Here is an 18,955-nt window from a genome sequence, read left to right on the forward strand (position 1 = left end):
TAAAAGGGATACAATTAAATTAACTTGAAGTTTATATCCACCAACTCCCACTCAAATTTGCTGTCCATGAAGCTCCATGTCCCACCAAAATATAAATAAGTTTGCGGTTTCAAATTTGTAAACTGTATACAAGTGTGATTTGAAAGCAAGTGGATGGTTTGCTTTTAGGGATGTCGGCCATAAGTAAAAAAAAAGAAAAAGAAACGCAGGTCACGATATCATCATCCTTTTTTGCTGTAACCGGAATAAAAAAAATATAGCTGCGAAACAGCATAAGTATGTGGGGTGTTTTGGTTTATGATTTTAACCGAACAAACAGAAAAATAGCGATAATAATAAATGGGTTTTCGAGGGCTTTTGGTTTAATTTTGAATGAGTTTATGTATAGTGTATCTCCACTAACACATTTAATAATCCAAGTGAGTTGATATGTTCAAGTTTTGTCGGCCAGCAAAAAGAAAAATAAAAATATATCGCATGCAATAACAACTCCCTTCTTTATCTTGGTCTAAAGGAAATGTGACCCTTCTATATGAATCATCAACGTTAACTCCTTCACATAATTGTCATCATGTTTTATCACTGCTATTGTTCGTCATCATGGTTATCGAACATCAACAGAACACGCAGGTGCAATAGTTTTTGGGTTGTTGTTCATCACAATGGAACAAGAGAGAGATAAAGAGGAGGATCGAGATGTTGGTTAGATGGTGTCGCGAAAGTGATGAAGTGGTGGTCTTTGTTTGGTGTTGAACAAGAGGAACATAAAAGATTATGACATCAGTTAGTACGAGTTCGGTGATGGTTGTTTTAAGGTAATGGAAGATGGTTATAGGGTGATGGTGGTGGTTCTCATGAAGAGGATCGAGAGAGAAGAAAAAAAAATGGTGTGTGGTATTTGTTGTTGAATCGAAATAGGAGGAAGACAAGTATATCGAGCATGTGTATTTAGGTTCTGTTTAATTTGATTGATCTATTACGAGTAATTGCTAAAGGTTGATGGAATATGAAGACTTGTGTACCAGATTGTCTTGTAGTCACAATTGTCGACAACTTATTCACAGGTGGAATAGAATCACAAGAAAAATGGAAAAGTAGGTTCACAGGTGGAATAGAGCACAAGAAAAAAATGGAAAAGTAGATTGTGATATAAAATTCGTTCCATCTATATATATCAGTATAATTATATCTGTATTTCTAAAATATGTAATCAATATTAATAATGAATATATATCTAATTAATTATAATAATTCTAATTAATAAAAATTATATTAATATTACTTATTATTAATTATAGAATTAGAAATGCTAATAATAATAATAATATTAGAAATACTTACTATAATAATAAAAGTAAATATAATATCAATTTAATGATATTATTAATAACAATAATGGTAATTTCAATAATAATAATATTACTAATAATACTATGATAATACTAATTTTAATATTTTACATTATTAAATGGTAATAATAATATCAACGGTAATAATAATTTAATAATTTGTACATATCAGATTTCATATCATAACACTAATATAACATTTATATTTTATCTTGTAATCACATTTAAAAATTTTAATATTATAATTTATTAGTTTTGTAATATTTACTATTTATATTATATTTTATTTCATATGATAATATTTATTGAATATTAAATATTTATATATCTTATATATATTACAATATAATAATGATTACTAATCATATATATATATATATATATATATATATATATATATATATATATATATATATATATATATATATATATATATATATATATGCATATATAAGTTCATAATAATATCATATATATATTTATATATATTCATTTTTAAAACTAACTTAATCATTCTATTTATTATTTTATATTTTTAATTCCAATTGATTATAGTATACTTTATTAATTAAAACATTATATATATTCTTATATTTATATTTAAATATCTATATATCTATATATATGTATATATATATATATATGTATATATATATATATATATATATATATATATATATATATATATATTTATATATATATACATATTTATTAGCAATTGTTCGTGAATCGTCGGGCATAGCCAAAGGTCAAATGCATTCATGAAAAAGAATAGTTCAAAATTTTTGAGATTCGATTAAATAGACTTTACTTATCATGTCGAGATCATATAAAGATTAAGTTTAAATTTGGTCGGAAATTCCCGGATCGTCACATGATCGATCGCCCATGATTTTCAGGTATACAGACATAATGGGGGATTTGAGAAACATGGAAACTAGGGAAACGCAACTGAAGCAGCGAAGGCAAAACACAATAGGCCCAAAATAACAATCAAAGGACCCAGAAAAAAAAAAATTCAAAATCCATTAGTATTCTAGCAAGGCGGAAAGGACATTTTTTAAATAGTTTATATTATTCGTTAGGACCTAAGGGCCATTTTATTCATCTCGTTCTAGGTCCTTATATTCTCGGGACCGGAACTAATCAAACATCTTCTACATTATGTGTGTGATTTCAAGAACACGTGTTCGGGAAAAAAAAACTAAGACTAAAATTAGTATCATTTAGGTCTAGTAAAAAATATTAGCTCACCGTGAGACGCATAAAGGAATACGGTAGTTCATTTGTGATATAGTAGATAATTCTTTGTCAAACTTCAGAACCGAAACATTACCAAACGAATCTCCAACATACCTGTTTAGGGCATAAACACCTAGCTTGTCGTGAAAAACTAGTATCCGTACAATTGCTAGACACATTTACGAATTTTGAGAAACACTTACATGTAGAAGGTATGTTTAAGGACAGCAAAAGAAGTAATCTGCTGCTTATATACATGCACATGAGCTAATGACTTCGTGTCTATGTCCCAGACCTATGTATATACAATAGTAGATATAAACGTGTGTTTACGCAATAACTTGGTGCATTTAGCATATTAAGACGTATGCCTTTTTTGCAACAAACTGTGAGGTGAGTTGAACTGCAAGGCTTACCTCGATATGATCATTTGCGTTAACATTTATAAGAAAGTGTTGGTTATGAATGAACTGGAAAAACAAAAAAAGACATAAAATTTAGTGTATGAGAAGTCCTAAAATAATTCCTCATAACAGAGCACACAAAGTTATGCAGAGGGCATTATGGTAATTATAGGAGAAATTTAAAAGATGATATACCTGCAAAAATTTGCTTGGTACAGCTTCAGGAGATTCCAACATATCCTGAGTGTTATCTTTTCCAAATAACTTAATCCGGCCATCTCTATGTTGGTTATAGTTTTGGTTACAAAAAATGGATATGGTTGCTTTGTATTTGTGAATGGATGTTATCCCACATAGGTGGGAGGAAGAAGTGGGAGGGAGTGACTTGGTTATAAAAGGAGTGTTAAGCCTCACTTTCAAATTGCACCAATCAATACACTTTAAATATTTGGTTATTTCTTTTTTTCTTACCCTTGTTTGAGAGTTGTATTAGTTAAATATTTTGGAGAGTATAGTTGGCTTAAGAGAGTCGTCTATATCATTGTAACAATTTGTGATATAGTGTATTTCTCTCTTTGAGGGCTGGTGGTTGTGTTGTGCATTGTTTTTATTTCCTTACTATTATTGGCTGGGTGGTGGTAATTAGTGAAACCGTAATTTCAACACTCTAATGAAAACGGGAGAAAGTATAAATAGATAGATATTCATTTTAGGTTTAATTAGACTTGACTCGCGCGAGTTTTAAAGCTATGACCATAAGACATAAGTAACAAAAGCTTACATAGTTGACATGGCAACAATCTTCTGAATAGGGTCTTGAGCCAACAAGTTACATCCAGCTGGCACGCCATAATGGAAAACAGGGTGTGGATTGACTGCGTCAGACTTCAAAGCATCCGCATTTCCTCCGGGCTACAACACAAGCAACGATACAATTGATAGAGTTAGAATATCGTTATGTGGGCCATCTAACAGCCGTTTAAAATAGTTGTAACCATTGTTTACTCCTAATATCTTCTCATCAGGCAAAACTCAAAAGTAGTAGCTTCTAAGATTCATCTCAAATCAAACCGTTGGAAATAAACACAGATTAAACAGCTGGAACTAAATGTGAATTATACTTTAACTTAAGCTTGACCAAGTATTTATTTCTTTTCTGTTATAAGCCAGTTTTATGATTTTATTATCATATATGATCATTTATAAGTTTGGCATTTTCGTTATCTGAAAAGTTGAATAGCGCAAATACACTGATATAGTGATATTATTTCATGTTCACAGATTAGGTCGATACTCGGTGGATGGTTCAAACAGTAAGTTGACTCTGGTTTGCTCGTTGAACTGAGCAGGATATTGATATTATGGTTTCACTTGAATTGACACAGGTAATCAATACACACACAGAAATGTAAGAGAATGAAACCCGTGAGTGATTATGTTATTATATGTAACTATAGATTATTACAAGGAAAACCTATAAACCCTAAACCCACAAACGGGGAGGGCCTATCCTAATCTATTCTCTAACACTCCTCCGCAGTTCGAACGATGAAATCGTGAAAGTTTGAACCACGAAATTTTGTGGCTAAAGGTCCGAGTTCTGCACGTCCCATCACGTTACCGGTATGTAGATATTTTCGCTGAAGGTCACATCACAACTTTATTTGAGTTTCGCTCCAGTTTGAGCGTCCTGTCTTCCCCCGCTCCAACTGCGGGGGGCTGTTAGGCGATATATTTTGTATGGCCTAAGACCATAGATAACGCAGGCGTATGTCACCCTATCCCGCCCACAAACGCCCCACAAACGCCCGGAATGGGGCGTTTGTGAGCGTTTGTGGAGGGGCGTTTGTCTTGGAAAAACGCTGGTACAAACGGAAGAGAAGAGGACGTGGCACGTTTTGATTGGTGGAAATTTCATAGCCGTTATACAGCTAGCCGTTGGTTTTTTTTTTTTTTTTCTTCTATAAATACACTCTTTATTTTCATTTTTCACACACTTTTATTCACTACACACTCACATATATATAAAAGTTTATATATTTTTTTTGTTTTAGAAACTAAAAATATGGATTTTTTAGCCTTAAGTATCGATTTGTTATTCGATTCAACGTCGTCCGAAGAAGAGGAAGAAATCCAACCAAGAACTCGTTTTCAAAGACAACCACGACGTTTTTTAAATAGAGATCGTGAAGCAGCGGATCAATTATTGTGGAACGATTACTTTTGTGAAAATTCGACGTTTCCGGACGACATTTTCAAGAGACGATTTCGGATGCGCAAAGTTTTATTTCTCCGTATCAAATACGGTATTCTTCAACACTCTTATACTCCTAATGCCCCCGATCATTTTACTTTTTTCCAACAACGTCCGGATGCACTTGGACGTCTTGGTTTCTCAACTATTCAAAAAATAACCTGCGCATTACGGCAATTGTCGTATGGAATGACCGCGGATATATTTGATGAATATATTAAAATGGCGGAAAAAACGGGTTATGTTACTTTAAATAATTTTTGCAAGTGTATAATTGACTTATATGGGCGGGAATATTTGAGGAAACCTAATGCAACTGACATTGCTCGGTTGTATTCGGCGCACGAGGAGAAACATGATTTCAAGCGAGTGCTAGAAAGGATGTTGAGCGTACATTTGGTGTTTTACAAGGTCGGTTTTCGATTTTAAAAACACCGGCAAGAGTTATGAGTGTTAATAAGATGAGAAGGATAATGTATAGTTGTATTGTTATGCACAACATGATACAAGAAGATAACGGGTTTGCGTTAAGTACTTGGGAACAAGAATGGTTAGATAAACCCGAAAACCGGCCTCGTAGCAATATTCGGAGAAGGGTCAAAGATCGTCGATCACGAGAGAAAGAGATTCGCGATCGAGACGTGCACGATCAACTTCGTGAAGATTTAACGGCTCATATTTGGAACCTCCCGCCAAACTTTCGCTCGATGCATAACTAGTGTTTTTTTTAATAATGTATTGTAATGTTTTTTTTTTTTTTTTTTTGCGTGTATTTTTTTTTTTTAATTGTAATGTTTTTTTTTTAATAATTAATGTACTTTTGTCTAATTAATTTTATATTTTGTATTAAACAAAATAAAAAATAATTTAAAAAACAATTAAAAAAATAAGAAAAATAAAATGTCACATCACAGTCTTACCAAGACAAAAGCCCCCCATTACAACTCTCCCCAAAATATCATGACCCAGTCACAGTTTTTTCTTTAAAAAGTGCATCTCAACCACTCCACGTCACAATCACCAATGTCTATGGTCTAATGGGCATGTTTGTTTATATGGGCGTTGCATGGTCTCTTGGTTTTCCCGAGTTTAACTTTTTATTTTTCTAGCGTATGTACTTTGAGATGATTATGGAATACAGATATTTCTTACATGGTATCACACGAAAATCCTATAAACCCTAAATTTACAAATGGGCCGGGCCTATCCTTATCTATTCTCTAACAAGAAAAGGTTTCTTTTATTCATACAAAAGGATACTAGAAAAATTTAGCATCATTCATATTTGTTTAATATATATGGATAATATCGATATTCACTATGCCATAAAATTCATATTTACGTGAATGCAATTATCTCTAATATAAAAATCACAAATTCATAAAATTTAATATAACTGTATTTGTTTGTAATTAAGGAAACGTGAAAATTTACGGATAAGTTTTTTAATATATATGGATATTCATATTCTTACAATGCTATTAAAATGCCAACTTCATGACATCATGAAATAATTACTATTACTAATATAATTAATAGACAAAATTTGACTTATTAGTTATGAATAGTATTATTTAATATTTTATTTTCCACACAACCAACCTCCTAACTTTCATTAAAATACAAATCGAATCCCTCCATTTTATAGTACTATTTAATATTTCATTTTTCACACACCCAACTCCCTAACTTTCATTAAAATACAAATCAAACTCCCCCATTTTATACCTATATTCTAAAATATTATTTATCCCATTACTAACACTAAAAATATTGAATAATAACACTCACCACGCTACTACTGTGCTACTTTTTTTTTGTCTCAAACGATAAAAAAAAAAACTTTCATAAAAGGAACAACCCTTCAATGCTACCAAAAGATGTCGAAAAATATTCTTTTTTACAAAATAGATCAACTAACTTTTAAAAAAAAAACTCGAACGCTAAAAGAAGCAACTTTCACAAAGGAACAACCCTTCAATGTTAGATGTCGAATTTTTTTTTTTACAAAATAGATCAACACTTTTTTAACTCGCATTCAAAACGGAGCCCTCGGCGCGAAGCGAGAGCTCCACAACTAGTTAAAACCATAGTTTAAAAAATAATCTGGAACACTTGTCACATTGTGGAGCCATTTACATGACATCATCACCTTAATACATTTTTATTAATTTAATTATATAAATAAATATTATTAATGATAAAATACGGAGTACATTACCCCTAAAAAAAACACGCCAGTTTAAAAAAACTCTTTTCTTTCTTTCTTCCTGAATCATTCAAATCCTAAAAACCAATATTATTGCATCGAGCTGTACTATCAGTCAAATTTTTTTCTTGATAATATCAATATTACCACGCGGTGTATTACATCGAGCTGTACAAAAAGTATGTTGTGCATATACATTTAAATTTGATTCGAATTAAAATAAGGGTTTCTTCATCTGGGTTTCACCTTCTGTATAATTCTTCAATTACAATTTATAACTTCTATCTAATAAATTGTTTTTCTCTATTTTAGTCAAAGAATCTGACACTCAAAATCTAGGGTTCTTTAAGAGATAAATGAAGATGATTTCGCTATCCATTGTAGGTACCCGAATCAAATTGGTTTTAAAAAGACGTGGGCAGGGAATGGGTCATATGCGTGTGTTTTCTATAGTTTCTATTAAAATCCTATAATAATGATGTCATTATTTGGCTAATTCCTTTGTTAAGAAAAAATTAAAAAGAAAAAGAAAAAAATCTAGATCACTTAGATGATGTCATTAATCCTAAGTATTTTATTATTAACAAAAATTGTACTTATAGTAACTAATTATTTTAAATTATTACTCTGTAATTATTATTATTATTATTATTATTATTATGGGTTCTCTTTACGGGATTAATTACGTTACATGTGTACCCGAACTATATGTCTCAATAAAAGGTTATAATGTAGGTTTTTATGACAAAAAAACACTAACTGTGATAAAAATTGGAAGGGGTGGTGAGAGAATGAATGTAGTTTATTTATTCTAATCAAGTTAAGTACGAAAATATGTTTGTAAAAATAATGACAAGTTTCTTAATCGGAATTCGTGGTTCCACAGGTCATTAAACTAAATGACTTTAAGATTTACATTCATTTAATGCATAAAACATATCATTAAACTGTTTCTTTTAAACAAACCCGTGATTTTACGGGTCATTTCACTAGTTATAAGTCTATAACATAAAACCTCAAAATCAGTTTTTTGAATGGGTTGTCCCAAGTGTATTTTAAAGCATAAATCATCATAAAGAGGTCAAACGGATTAGTAAAACTGGATTCGGGCAAATGGGTTGGTCAAAATATGGAGTGCAAATGGGGCTGTCCCAAGTGTATTTTAAAGCCCAAAAATTCATAAACAGGTCAAATGGGTTAGTAAAATTTGGATTAGGTCAAATGGGTTGGTTATTAGTGTATTTTAAAGCAAAAATCTCCATAAACAGTGTAACGACTCAAACCAAACCACGAACAACCAACGTAAAAATAACAAATTTTTTTTTTTTGCTGGAACAGCATATGGTGCGGCGCGCCAAACTGGTCTGTCCCAAAAGTCATGAAACGCGAAAAAGATCGGCCACTTCTCGACATAATTAGACAATACGCTTTTAACAACATATTCAGACATGTAAAACTAACACAATTCAAACATAAAATAAGTTTTACAAAGCGGGGCCCACTTTAGCCGTTTTACGAGTTTAATACATAACGTGAGTTTCGACCACCAAAAAGTTTAAGTACCAAACGACACGATGAGCATGGTGTTTGGGATTAAACTACCCAAGTCATGGTCAAACTCTAAAAGCTAACACATCCAAAAGGCGTCCCTTAACAAGCGGGATCTCTAATCCACCCGTATGCCCTTACCCTTATCCATGTCGGAACCTATAAAATGGTAAACAACGAGAGGGTAAGCTAACGCTTAGTGAGTAGAATAAATATATACATGCATATAAGACTTACCTACTCGCATCCACGATATCATATAACGTATACAAACGCATAACGCCTCAATAAACAAGCTAGTACCATCAAATCGTACAACTAGCAACATCAATAGCATAATATTCATAATAATAATTAAATGCTAACTTTAACAACTATAAACCATGGTTAACCAAAATCTTCGCAAGGGAATGACTTCGCGAAACAAGTCATCGATGTTCATAACAACCGTTAGCTCCCAAAAAAGGCTATGGTATGCTAATCCCCGAGGTGTTCCAAAAATGGCTATGGCATCACCACCAAGTGTTCCCAAAAACAGCTATGGCATCACTTGATCAACGTGTGAGTAAAACACGGCTATTACTCACAATCATGTACACAAACACGGCTATGTGCACAATAACTCGGATAATAACGTGGGAGTAAAACACGGCTATTACTCGCCACTATATACACAAACACGGCTATGTGCATAAATATAAAACGTGAACAAAACGGCTATGCCTCACAACTATGGTCACAAAACGGCTATGTGACACCATTAATACGGCACGTAAATCATATACATACATATATAGATTTTCCACTCACCTCAAAGTCTTGGTGAGAGATAGACAAGCTCGGAAATCTTCAATGTAACGTACCTATTACATTATACATAATATCAATCACAAACTCAAGTCGGTCAACCAACTCAAACTCCATTCTATAGTCATTTTGACCCATGGTGCAATCTCGACCCATTTGCACCCTTAACTCTAATATTTGTGTTAACATCCCTAAAACCCTAATTATTATCCAAGTTAGGTCCTAAGACACTTTCCAATACAAAGTTTATGCATCAAACACATACATTTACCCACTTAGGTCCATCATGACCCATTTGACCATTTAAAGTCAATACACCCATTTCGAGTCATTCACTAACCCACTCGACACCCATTTACATTTATATAAGTGTGCTAGTAATTTAACTAACCAATTTAAACTCATAAACATAATTTAATACTTTGAAAACCCTAGTTAGTCACCTTTGGGTCTACATGACCCGAATTCGCCCAAAACACCCAATTTACTAACAAAGTGGGTTTTTAAGTTCACCATTAACCCTAACACTAACCCTTTCCCAAAATTAAATTAGGAAATCAAGATTAGAGCATACCACTATGATCAAAACGTAGCTAGAGGATAGATGAACAACTTTAATGCTTGCACTTAGACCCGATTCAAGCTTCTTCTTCCTTATTTTGAGCTTTCTCTCACTAGGATTCTTACTCTCTCTCTAAAATTGAATTGGATAAGAATTGGTGGTTGGAAATGGAGTAAATGACACTCCAAAAACTGATCCAAGGCCTTAAAGTCTGATCTCTTATGATTTTACCAATATGACCTTTTAAATATCTAATAAAAAGGAAAAGATGAGCTGTCAGCCCGTATTGGCGCGGCGCGCAGATAGCCCAGGCCAGATTCTTCCTTATTTTTATTATATGCAACGAAAACCCCACAACTTGAATAACTTAATTACAAAAATGTACAAGGAAAATATTCGGGTCTTACAACTCTCCCCCACTTGAATCGGAGCGCGTCCTCGCGATTCAAGCCGCATGACAAGAAGGAAGATAAACTAACACGAATTCTTCGGGCTCCCAAGTGAAGTCGGAACCTTTACTCCGATGCCATTGAACTTTAAAAGTCCTTACCTCTTTATTTCTCAACATTTTCACCTTCTCATCAAGTATAGCAATCGGCTCTTCAACATATTCTAACTTATTGTTTAGCTCAATTTCATCTAATGGCATCCATGAAGAATCATCCGCAAGATACTTACGGAGATGGGAAACATGAAAGGTATTATGAATCCCCGCAAGCTCTTCGGGTAATTCCAAACGATACGCGACTTCACCAACGCGAGCTAAAATCTTAAACGGTCCAATAAACCGAGGAGCTAACTTTTCTCGTTTTCGAAATCGAATAATACGTTTCCACGGCGAAACCTTAAGCATCACCATGTCACCTTCTTGAAATTCGATCGTTCGTCTACGTTTATCGGCATACGACTTTTGTCTTTCTTGAGGCTTTTTCAAATGCTCTCGAATCATATCAATTTTGCTATTCGTCTCTAAGACTAAATCGGTACTCCCGATTTACTTCTGTCCCACTTCACCCCAACAAATCGGGGTTCGACACCTACGCCCATAAAGCATCTCATATGGCGGCCTCCCGATACTAGTATGATAACTATTATTGTACGAGAATTCCACCAAAGGTAAGTGCTCGTCCCAACTACCACCAAAATCAATAATACACGCCTGTAACATATCCTCCAAAGTTTGATTCCTACGTTTGGTTTGACCGTCCGTTTGAGGATGATACGCCGTGCTCAATTTCAGTTGTGTACCCATATCTTCATGAAACTTTTCCCAAAACCGAGATGTAAAACGAGTATCTCGATCCGAAATAATCGATATAGGAACTCCGTGTCGAGAGATGACTTCCTTGATAAACAACTTAGCCAAGGTCTCCGACGATATCGCTTCCTTAATGGGAAGAAACAAAGCACTTTTCGTCAATCGATCAACTATCACCCAAATTGAATCAAATTGGGTTCTCGCCGTTTTAGGTAACTTAGTAATGAAATCCATGGTAATGTGCTCCCATTTTCATTTCGAGATTTCTAACGGTTGTAACTTACCATACGGCTTTTGTTGCTCGGCCTTAACTTGCAAACACGTGACGCATTGCTCAACATACTTTACAACATCACGTTTCATGCCCGGCCACCAATAATCCTTCCTCAAATCAAGATACATCTTCGTTGCACCTGGATGAATGGAATACTTTGACTTATGTGCTTCATCAAGTAGCACTTGTCGATAATCACCCATCTTAGGCACCTACACTCTTCCTTGAAAAGACAACAAACCACGCAAGCCCATAGTAATGAACTCCGATTGCCCCGTGATTAGTTCCGCATGATTGTTGTGAACGTAAGCCTCTATTTGAATCACACCAAGTTTTTCAAGAAAATCGTTAGTAATAATCATACGTAACAATCCTAATCGTAACGCCGGGTGATGACTCTTTCGACTTAACGCATCCGCGACCACATTCGCCTTGCCTGGATGATAAAGTATTTCGCAATCATAATCTTTTACCACATCCATCCACCTACGTTGGCGATAATTCAAATCTCGTTGATTGAAGAGGTGTTTTAAACTCTTATGATCCGAATAAATCATACTTTTGACACCATACAAGTAATGGCGCCAAATTTTCAACGCATGCACAACCGCCGCCAACTCAAGATCATGAGTCGGATATCTCGTTTCGTGTTCCTTTAGTTGTCGAGAGGCATAAGCGATGACTTTACCTCTTTGCATTAGAACACACCCGAGCCCATTTAACGAAGCATCACAATAAACCGTCATGTCTTCCACTCCTTCCGGCAACACTAACACCGGAGCTTGACACAATTTCTCTTTTAGCAATTGAAAAGCAATTTCTTGCTCGTTTTCCCAAGTAAATCTCGCGTTCTTCCTCGTCAATTTCGTCAACGAAGAAGCGATCTTAGAAAAGTCTTGGATAAACCGACGATAATAACCGGCCAATCCGAGAAAACTTCGGACCTCCGTAGGCGTAGTCGGTTGTTTCCAACTCTTCACCGTCTCGATCTTCCCCGGATCTACTTGAATACCGTCTTTGTTCATAATGTGGCCAAGGAATTGAACCTCCCTTAGCCAAAATTCACATTTGGAGAACTTAGCATACAACTTCTCCTTTTGTAACATCTTCAATACTTCACGCAAATGACGTTCATGTTCGTTCATACTTTTCGAATAGACTAGTATGTCGTCAATGAACACAATCACCGACTTGTCCAACATAGGTTGGCACACTCGATTCATAAGATCCATGAATGCCGCCGGTGCATTCGTAAGACCGAAAGGCATAACTACAAACTCAAAATGCCCATAACGCGTTCGAAAAGCCGTTTTCTCGATGTCTTCCTCACGGACCCGCATTTGGTGATAGCCGGATCGTAGGTCGATTTTAGAGAAATACGTTGAACCTTGGAGTTGGTCAAACAAATCGTCAATTCGAGGTAATGGATAACGATTCTTGATCGTTACTTTATTTAACTCCCGATAATCGATGCACATCCGCATACTACCATCCTTCTTCTTTACGAATAAAACCGGAGCACCCCATGGCGAAGCACTCGGTCGAATGAAACCCTTCTCAAGTAACTCTTGGGTTTGATTTAACAACTCTTGCATTTCCGTCGGCGCTAAACGATAAGGAGTTTTAGCAATGGGGGTAGCCCCCGGAACCAACTCAATGCGAAATTCAACTTGTCTTTCCGCCGAAACACCCGGTAACTCACCCGGAAAAATGTCTTCGGATTCACTAACCACCAGAATTTCACGAATGGGTGGTGGCTCATCACGAGTATCAACAACATGGGCAAGAAAAGCCATGCCACCACTATCGAGGAGACGACATGCCCGTGCAAAAGTGCATATCGGCACAAGTCTTCTACGCTTATCACCGTGAATAATTAACTCTCCCCCACTTGGGGCCTTTACACGAATAAATTTTTCAGGGCATGCAATATCGGCTCTATTATGATCGAGCCAATCCATACCAACAACGATATCGAAATCGCCCAAAGTCATCGGGATAAGATCAATCTTAAAGTTTTCGGCACCAAAAACGACATCACAATTTTTACACACATCAACCACAAGCACCGTATTGCCGTCCGCTATTTCGACTTCTACCGGATGACCTAACTTAGCTAACGGTCTATTAAGTCTAGGCACAAATTTTGGAGATACAAACAACAAATTTGCACCGCTATCAAATAGGATCCTTGCCGGATTAGAGTTAACTATAAAAGTACCTGAAACAACTTTGTTGGATTGCTTGGTCTCCACATTCGTCATCAAATAGTTGCGACCCCTAGCCGTGCCCGCCGCCTTTTCTAACTTCTTGACATGATCATTATTCAAATCGGGATATTCCGGCCTCTTGTGCCCCTCCTTTCCACAATTAAAACACGTGACCGACTTGGTCAAACAATCACGGGCGTAATGACCTGACTCCCCACAACTATAACAAGTAGGTGCAAAAGTATTTGAACCACCCTTCTTCACACTTCCGACGCTTTCGGACCCCTTCTTGTTCTTGTTTTTATTGTTTGAAAAGTTAGAATGACTAGAACCTTCGAACTTTCTTTTGGAAAAAGCGAAATCACTCTTTCTTGGAACCTCCGGCTCAAAACCCCTAGCCAATTCGTATAAATCTTCAAAAGACTTAGCCATACCCCCGCTAATCTTACCCTTCAACTCATCACTTAAAGTACGGTAGAAATCTAGCATCAACTTGTGATCATCGCCAACATACTCCCGACAAAAATGAGTCTTTGCCAAGAAGGTAGACTTGAGAGTAACCAAGTCCATTGAACCTTGTTGCAAATTGTGCAACTCGTCCCGGATTTTGTCAAGATCGGAAGAAGTTCGGTATTCTTGGAAAAATTCTTTCTTAAACTCCTCCCATGTCAAGCACATGCATTGCTCTTCACCATATAATTTGATTTTATCGTCCCACTACAACTTGCCCTCTTCGCGCAACATGCTAGACCCATACCTCGTCTTCTTCTCGGGAGGACACTCTGCGGTACGGAACGCTCCCTCGATATCAGAAATCCAACAAGTGCTTTTCAATGGATCCCTCACCCCATTAAACATCGGAGGTTGAGTATCTTTGAAATTTTTGTAGTGGAAGTCCCGCCTTCCACCCCCACCATTACTTTCACCCCTTTCGCCTCGAGGATAAATGTTTCTAGCCTCTAAAGCCTCCTCTATTGCGGCTTTCATTCGATCATTGATCATTTCAGTCACTTGTCCATCGACCGACTCTTGGAAGACCTTTCAGATGTCGTCAAGAAAATCCTTCTTTAGCCTTTTAAAGATGGCCTCAACCTTGGCCGTGAGTTCAACGTCCTCACTCGTACTTCCGTCATTGGTGTCGTGTCCATTTCTCATCTTCATTCTATAAAACGAAGTAAATTAAGCAACAAAACGAAAGGACCCACACATATGTATATACATATACACCACACTACCCCACCTTGCTCAACAATCGTCGTACATCGCTTGTTTGACACGATTTAAACCCGTAACAATGGTAGCTAATCATTGTTACGCGAACACGTCGCATTAACTCGCTAGTACAATGTCCATCTCGCTTGATGATTGCTAAACACATCACAAATCAATTAACACAATGTTAGTTCACATAAAGCAAAGCACTAACAATTCCCGATTAGACCCAAAGTCCTACAAGTCCTGCATAAAGCGTACACACAATAAAGTCTAAGTCTAGGCACCTATCTCAAGTCGCCTAAATCCCTTAGACCATGCTCTGATACCACTTGTAACGACCCAAACCAAACCACGAACAACCCGCGTAAAAATAACAAATAATTTTTTTTTGCTGGAACAGCATATGGCGCGGCACGCCATATGGCCGCGCAGCGCGCCAAACTGGTCTGTCCCAAAAGTCATGAAACGCGAAAAAGATCGGCCACTTCCCGACATAATTAGACAATACGCTTTTAACAACATATTCAGACATGTAAAACTAACACAATTCAAACATAAAATAAGTTTTACAAAGCGGGGCCCACTTTAGCCGTTTTACGAGTTTAATACATAACGTGAGTTTCGACCACCAAAAAGTTTAAGTACCAAACGACACGATGAGCATGGTGTTTGGGATTAAACTACCCAAGTCATGGTCAAACTCCAAAAGATAACACATCCAAAAGGCGTCCCTTAACAAGCGGGATCTCTAATCCACCCGTATGTCTTTACCCTTATCCACGCCGGAACCTATAAAATGGTAAACAACGAGAGGGTAAGCTAATGCTTAGTGAGTAGAATAAATATATACATGCATATAAGAATTACCTACTCGCATCCACGATATCATATAACGCATACAAACGCATAACGCCTCAATAAACAAGCTAATACCATCAAATCGTACAACTAGCAACATCAATAGCATAATATTCATAATAATAATTAAATGCTAACTTTAACAACTATAAACCATGGTTAACCAAAATCTTCGCAAGGGAATGACTTCGCGAAACAAGTCATCGATGTTCATAACAACCGTTAGCTCCCAAAAACGGCTATGGTATGCTAACCCCCGAGGTGTTCCAAAAACGGCTATGGCATCACCCCCAAGTGTTCCCAAAAATGGCTATGGCATCACTTGATCAACGTGTGAGTAAAACACGGCTATTACTCACAATCATGTACACAAACACAGCTATGTGCACAATAACTCGGATAATAACGTGGGAGTAAAACACGGCTATTACTCGCCACTATATACACAAACACGGCTATGTGCATAAATATAAAACGTGGACAAAACGGCTATGCCTCACAACTATGGTCACAAAACGGCTATGTGACACCATTAATACGGCACGTAAATCATATACATACATATATAGATTTTCCACTCACCTCAAAGTCTTGGTGAGAGATAGACAAGCTCGGAAATCTTCAATGTAACGTACCTATTAAATTATACATAATATCAATCACAAACTCAAGTCGGTCAACCAACTCAAACTCCATTCTATAGTCATTTTGACCCATGGTGCAATCTCGACCCATTTGCACCCTTAACCCCAATATTTAGGTTAACATCCCTAAAACCCTAATCATTATCCAAGTTAGGTCCTAAGACACTTTCCAATACAAAGTTTATGCATCAAACACATACATTTACCCACTTAGGTCCATCATGACCCATTTGACCATTTAAAGTCAATACACCCATTTCGAGTCATCCACTAACCCACTCGACACCCATTTACATTTATATAAGTGTGCTAGTAATTTAAGTAACCAATTTAAGCTCATAAACATAATTTAATACTTTGAAAACCCTAGTTAGTCACCTTTGGGTCTACATGACCCGAATTCGCCCAAAACACCCAATTTACTAACAAAGTGGGTTTTTAAGTTCACCATTAACCCTAACACTAACCCTTTCCCAAAATTAAATTAGGAAATAAAGATTAGAGCATACCACTATGATCAAAACGTAGCTTGAGGATATATGAACAACTTTAATGCTTGCACTTAGACCCGATTCAAGCTTCTTCTTCCTTATTTTGAACTTTCTCTCACTAGGATTCTTACTCTCTCTCTAAAATTGAATTGGATAAGAATTGGTGGTTGGAAATGGAGTAAATGACACTCCAAAAACTGATCCAAGGCCTTAAAGTCTGATCTCTTGTGATTTTACCAATATGCCCTTTTAAATATCTAATAAAAAGGAAAAGATGAGCTGTCAGCCCGTATTGGCGCGGCGCGCCATATGGCTGCGTGGCGCGCAAATAGCCCAGGCCAGATTCTTCCTTATTTTTATTATATGCAACGAAAACCCCACAACTTGAATAACTTAATTACACAAATGTACAAGGAAAATATTCGGGTCTTATAAACAGGTCAAATGGGTTAGTCAAAAATGGATCGAGTTAATTGGGTTGATCAAGATATGGAGTGAAAATGGGGCTGTCCTAAGTGTATTTTAAAGCCCAAATATTCATAAACAGGTCAAATGGGTTAGTAAAAGTTGGATTGGTATATGATTAAGGCAGACAACTAATCAAGCTTTGCAGTTGTTTCAAGATAATTATCCTGAATTTATTGCTAAACAAGTTTTGAATTGTTCTTATTGTTTGGTATATGATTATGTTTATGCATACAAGGTGTTTGATTAAATCTTTTTGTGAATGAAATAATTGTGCCGTTGGTCCCTCAGTTTTACCCTAAAAAGTTAATAGCGTCCCTCGAGTTTTTTTTTGGCTTTCAGCATCCCTCTATTATCACTTTTTTTGTTTACGCATCCCTCTGTCACTCAGCCGTTAATCTTGGACGTTAAGTGCCATCACGTGCATAAAACATGATGGCTATTTTGGTCATTTTACAGTTTAAACAGATGGTACGTTTGCTTATAAATTAAATGGCTTCCCTCCATCTAAGCTCAACATCCCCAAATCAATTGCAAGTAAAAACCCTAAAAAAAACATCCCCAAATTGTTCGATCGTAATGGAATGCTGGTGTGGTCGTCCCGCTGTTGTTCGTATTTCCGGAACAGATGCAAACCCTGGTCGTCGTTTCTATCGTTGTGCATCACAGGTAATTATCAAAAACCCTAAATTCGTCCCTAATTTGTATAATTAATTTTGATGGATTATATATGTTGCAGAGGGGTAGTTGCACATTCTTTGCATGGTACGATCCTCTGAATCCAGTGATAGCTGCAGTGTATGAACGGCTTCAAAATGAAGAAAGAAATGCTAGGACTTGGAAGTTAATGTGCATTTTTAGTTGGTGTGTGCTTGCCATGTATTACTTTTGTAATTGATCTACAATGTAGTGTTCTGGATGCTTTTGTTTTAGTATGTCTTTGGTATGTTTTGGAAGCTTTTTGTTTTAGGATGTGTTTGGTATGTTTTGGAAGGTTTTGTTTTGTTTTGGCATTATGTAAATGTAATCAGTGATTGGATGTTGAAGTAATGAATGAAATGAAAGGTTGTTTGATCAAGATCTGTTTGTAGAATGTAAACGTATACAATTGTTGATGTAATGCAATACAGGTACCAAAATGCAATTGCAATTTGATTCCCTATTC

The 18,955-nt window shown here is 36.0% G+C and overlaps 1 protein-coding gene across 1 annotated transcript; it reads right to left on the minus strand.

Annotated features, from left to right (window-relative positions):
- Positions 1-2,599: 2,599 nt before the first annotated feature.
- LOC139863884 (uncharacterized) lies at positions 2,600-4,608 on the minus strand. The gene is made up of 6 exons (XM_071852486.1): positions 4,543-4,608; positions 3,777-3,907; positions 3,191-3,275; positions 3,008-3,061; positions 2,795-2,886; positions 2,600-2,705 (listed from the first exon to the last, which is right to left on the minus strand). Exons 1-6 carry the CDS (start codon positions 4,606-4,608, stop codon positions 2,600-2,602), a joined length of 534 nt encoding a protein of 177 aa, XP_071708587.1.
- Between the last annotated feature and the right edge of the window lie 14,347 nt (positions 4,609-18,955).

This window comes from Rutidosis leptorrhynchoides, chromosome 8 (genome assembly GCF_046630445.1).
Source record: "Rutidosis leptorrhynchoides isolate AG116_Rl617_1_P2 chromosome 8, CSIRO_AGI_Rlap_v1, whole genome shotgun sequence".
Taxonomy (NCBI): Eukaryota; Viridiplantae; Streptophyta; class Magnoliopsida; order Asterales; family Asteraceae; genus Rutidosis; species Rutidosis leptorrhynchoides.